The following is a 4,585-nucleotide window of genomic DNA, read 5'->3' as shown; positions in this document are numbered from 1 at the left end:
AAAAAAAAAAAAAAAAAAAAAAAAAGGCAAAAATAGCCCCTGCCCACAAAGAGCTTACATTCTAAAGTGGGAGGCAGCAAGTAAATAATTAGGTACACACAAGAGTAAATGGAAAGTAACCTAACAAAGTAAGGCAACTGAGTGGGAAAACAGAGAAAGAAGGTGGTGTTTGAGATGAATCTTGAAGGAAATTGGGGAATCTAAAAGATGGAGGGAAGGAGGAAAAATATTCCCTGTACAGAGAATAGCCACTTTTGCAGGGAAACATTGAGATGGGGGATGGGAGAGTTATAGGTGAGGACCAGCAAGTTGGCAAATATGGCTGGATTATAGAATGTGTGAAAGGACGTAAAGCATAAAAACACTAGAAAGGTAAGGAACCAGCATCGGAAAAAATTTAAATGCCAAACAAAAAGCTTTCATTTTATCTTGATAGTCCCTGGAGTTTACTGAGTGGGAGTTAGAGGGACAGGATGAGAAGGGTAAGGGAGGTCAGACCTGTGATTTAGCAAAATCACTTGGTTCTCGGCTCTGCGTCTGGCCTTGTGCCTGAAGATGAAGTTCTTTCAGCACTAGCTATATTGGCGTACTTCATATTTCAGGACGGAACTAAGCTTTTGTCTGAGATCTCAGTTTGGAGGAGGGGGATTAGGGAGAAAGTGTTAGATATTATGCAAGACAGGTACAACAGAGTAACAACTACACATGCAAGGGCTATATTCACCTATATTGTTTGCTTTGCAGCCCTGTTTTCCCTTCAGTATAGGCTTTTCTGACATTTGAGGGTTAAGCCCTGCGGAGTTAAGAGCTTTAAGTGTCTGAGGGTAGTGTGCTTACTGAATTATTGTAAATTCAGTATTTCCTATGAGTGTTTTGGTGCTTTTAATTTGGTGCATCTTTAAAAATGTCCAGGTCTCTGAACCATAACGAAATTGAGCTCATCAGGAACTGAAAGGGAGGGTGCCTCCCTCCATCCTAGCTAGAGTGGGGGGTTGGATGACGACTCCAGCTCCAGGGCTTGGGGCGGGGCCCCCCGCCTTTGCAGCTGCAGCTGCTTAGCCGGGTGGAGGACTGGAGCATAGGCCTAGCCCATAGAAGGAGGGGCTGGACCGTCTGGCGTTTTATCCCCGCCTCTTCCCTGGAGCTGCTATATAAGTGGCTCCTGCACCTCCCCCGTCTCAGTGTGTTACTTACCTCGACCCTTAGCTTGTCGAGGGCTGTAACGAGAACCCGGGTATCCCTGCTTCTGCCGTCTTAGTCGCTGCTTAACCCACTGACCACCATGGTGAGTGGCCAGGGCTGGGTTGGGGCTGGGTTCTAGGTCGGACGGGAACACAGGGACTGGGAGCTCAGCTTCGGAGGGCCGCCTGCTCCTTCTAAAGGGGGTGCCAGGGGGAAGAAAGGGGGGGGTGGGGATGGCGAATGGCGAATGGCGGAAGGAATAAGGCTGAAGAATGTTAGGCGGGGGCTTCTGGCCAAGGCTGGGCTATTTATTGGGCAGAAGGTTTGGCTGGACTAAGGGAAAGAGGAGGGCGGCCGCATTTCCGTGCTCAGACCCACGCTAGAGACTGCAATGCGGCGTGGAGCCTCCCCCACCCCCAGACTTGGATGGATAGGTGGGGCGCGCGCTCTTCCCGCCCTGGCCACTGGCTGCGGTGTCTTTTCCCGCGCGCGCCCAGGCCGCCGCCCTCCTCCTCCCCTCCCCCTCCCCCCTCTCCTTCTGTAGCGCGCGCCTGCAGGCGTAGTCTTCGCGCCTCCACTCGCTTCCGCAGCCTCTCTGCGCGCTTTCAGTCGGGGGCGGGAAGAGCCCGGCAGACAAAACCTGTCTCGCGCCCTCGAGCACGCGGCCCATCTGCGTAAAGCGCGCGCCCGCCTGGGTACCGGTCTGCCCTCCCCCGGACTGCGGCTCTGCAGCCAGACTGCAGAGCCGCAGTTCGGGGGAGGGGAAGACCCGCCCCTGGCGTAGGGGATGGGTGGTGCCCTGCTTTTTTCAACTTTTAAAAAACTTAACCTAATGAAAAATAGCATAGGTGTCATGTGTGCCCCTGGGCCCGGGCTGGATTAGATTCATCGCTGCCATTCCAGGCCAGCCCTTGGAAGGACAATCGCATCTAATAGCAGGAAGGCCATCTGTTCCTCCCTGACCCGGCCTCCTAGCTTCCTCTGTGCTAAGAATGCGAGTGGGAGCAGGTGGTGGGAGGGGAGGGCAGAGGCAGGACTGGGGGATTTTAAGAGAGCAGAAATCGGATCTGGCTCCAGATCTGGGCCGGAGATAATCCCCTGCAGTGCCCCGGACAGATGTGGAGGGGCTGAGCTGAGCAGAACCTCCCCAGAGAGGTGGGAGGAGCCGAGGCAGCTTCTGCAGACGTGGACAGCCGCAGTTGTTTAGTAGCCGGTACAGGGACGTGGGAGGTGCAATTGCTGCTGTGATCTGAATAGCGCCTTCATTCTTCTCTCACCCTCCCCCCTCCTGTCTGAGGGCCAGACATTTCCTCTTTGCAATTCTATGTCTGTGCTGGTTGCTGCTCACAAATCTGGCCTTCCTTTGCAAAGGTGGGAGGCTGGACATGTGCACAGGCAGGAAGCAGTGACTAAGCTCCATCTTTAGGCTGCCTGCTGCGGAGATGTGAAACTTCTTGGCCAGCAGAAAAGGGTGGGGGCCAAGTTACAGAATGGTGTAAAGAAAATGGCAGCATATTCTCACCTACCGGAAACAGGGAGGGAGGGTGCTGATTCCAATATGAAGTCAAAAGAAAAGCCCCTATTTAGTAAAAATGAGAGAAATGGTAGTACTAAGCCCCCAAATTCTTTGTAGGTAGAGTTGTAGCACAAGTGTCTTATTGATAAGAAAGTAGGTGGTTCCAGGGAACACAGATTTGGTGAAATGAAACCAAAACTTGATATCTCTCACAAATTTTTCTTCCCCTTCCCTGCCATATAAACTATCATAAAATGACTTTTTAAATATTTATTTCATAGAACTTGGTATCTATTGTTGGTTTTTTAAGCCTTTGGAAAGTTAAAATGTTTTATAAATTCAATTTGTTAAGAGAGAACTTTGGAAATCCTGCAGTCGGTACCAAGAACCATGCAGGTTTTTCTGTGATATAAGACCCATTACAAAGTTGGCTTTCTTTACTCTTGTCTCACAGCGTGAGTGCATCTCTATCCACGTTGGCCAAGCCGGTGTCCAGATTGGCAATGCCTGCTGGGAGTTGTACTGCCTGGAGCATGGTATCCAGCCTGATGGGCAGATGCCAAGTGACAAGACCATTGGAGGAGGAGATGACTCCTTCAACACCTTCTTCAGTGAAACAGGCGCTGGCAAGCACGTCCCCAGAGCAGTGTTTGTAGATCTGGAACCAACTGTTATTGGTGAGTCGTCATTAACAGTAAAGGACTTCCTGAGATGTTTCTTTTTCCTTCCCGTGACCATAACTATATTTATATCTTTCTTCCCCTAGATGAAGTTCGTACTGGAACCTACCGTCAGCTCTTCCATCCTGAACAACTGATCACTGGCAAGGAAGATGCTGCCAATAACTATGCCCGTGGGCATTACACTATTGGCAAGGAAATCATTGACTTGGTTCTAGACAGGATTCGGAAGCTGGTAAATACGAAGATATTAGAAAAATAAATTTTAATCCTAATAGTTGTGATGGGTCAAGAATAGAGAAACTTGGCAATTTTAGGAATTACTTGTGGTTGTACACACCAGTGAATTCTTAGAATAATCATTTAGCAATCAGACTGAACAGAAGATTTCAAATCTCACTAGAATAGGTAACCTGGGCAATTGTACTAAGCCAGCTTTCTTTAGAAATTGGACTTTAATTTTTTTGTCAACTATTCCTGACAGCTGTATCCTCTCCAGTAAAAACCTATAGACTTCTGAAGTCCAATCTTTTTGTTCCAGAAAAATTCCAATCCTATGAAGATAATTACACAGTTGTAAATCCCAATAGAGGGGAATGAGTCTTAAAATACCCATAATACCATCCATATTGGTTTAATATCTTTGAGTTTAGAAGTGCTGCTGGACTGGTCAATTTTTATAGTTAGGGCCCTGTGAATTCCTGGTTACCGTGAAGTGAGCCTTAGACCTGATGTAGGTACAAATTAAACAAGACTCCTGTGAGGTTGCTCTAGGAAGAGGGAACATGTTTCCGTATTGTGGTCTGAGACCAAGGAAGCAACATTTCTTCTTATACCTACCTTTAGATTCCTAGGATTCTTACCCATGCCCGGATAGATGTGGTGGTACCTAGTGATAGCTGTGTTTCAGACATCTTTCTGAAGGAAACTAGAGACATTGTTTCATTTGGAGCTAATAGTTATTGCTTTAATAAACTCATTAAATCAAGATGGGTTTAGGTCAGCTGGTGATATGAACCTGCCTCAGTAGATTGGGGGCAGCTTTTACCAGCTCAGTGTGGGTTGAGATATTCTTCATAGTCCACAATCTAAAGGTTACAGTTTTGGTAGCAGGAAATAAAAACAAAGTAAATGCGTGGCATACAGGGTGAGAATATAGCCTAGCATGTAAACTGATTCTTCTTGTTGTTTTCTTTTCTAACAGGCT

At 47.8% G+C, this 4,585-nt stretch overlaps 1 protein-coding gene across 1 annotated transcript in view; it reads left to right on the top strand.

Moving 5' to 3' along the window:
- The window catches only part of LOC114029767 (tubulin alpha chain-like), a 60,946-nt gene extending 57,291 nt beyond the window's left edge, over nt 1-3,655 (top strand). Inside the window, exons 4-5 of the mRNA XM_027844401.1 lie at nt 3,153-3,375; nt 3,465-3,655. Coding sequence (XP_027700202.1) covers nt 3,153-3,375; nt 3,465-3,640 — 399 coding nt within the window. The 3' untranslated portion in view covers nt 3,641-3,655. The remainder of the gene's footprint in view (nt 1-3,152; nt 3,376-3,464) is intronic.
- The last annotated feature ends 930 nt before the right edge of the window (nt 3,656-4,585 follow it).

The sequence above is a fragment of the Vombatus ursinus genome, unplaced genomic scaffold (assembly GCF_900497805.2).
Source record: "Vombatus ursinus unplaced genomic scaffold, bare-nosed wombat genome assembly UNPS02014941.1, whole genome shotgun sequence".
NCBI classification, from domain to species: domain Eukaryota; kingdom Metazoa; phylum Chordata; class Mammalia; order Diprotodontia; family Vombatidae; genus Vombatus; species Vombatus ursinus.
The sequence above is the reverse complement of the archived record's forward strand: the minus strand, read 5'-3'. Positions and strand labels throughout refer to the sequence as shown.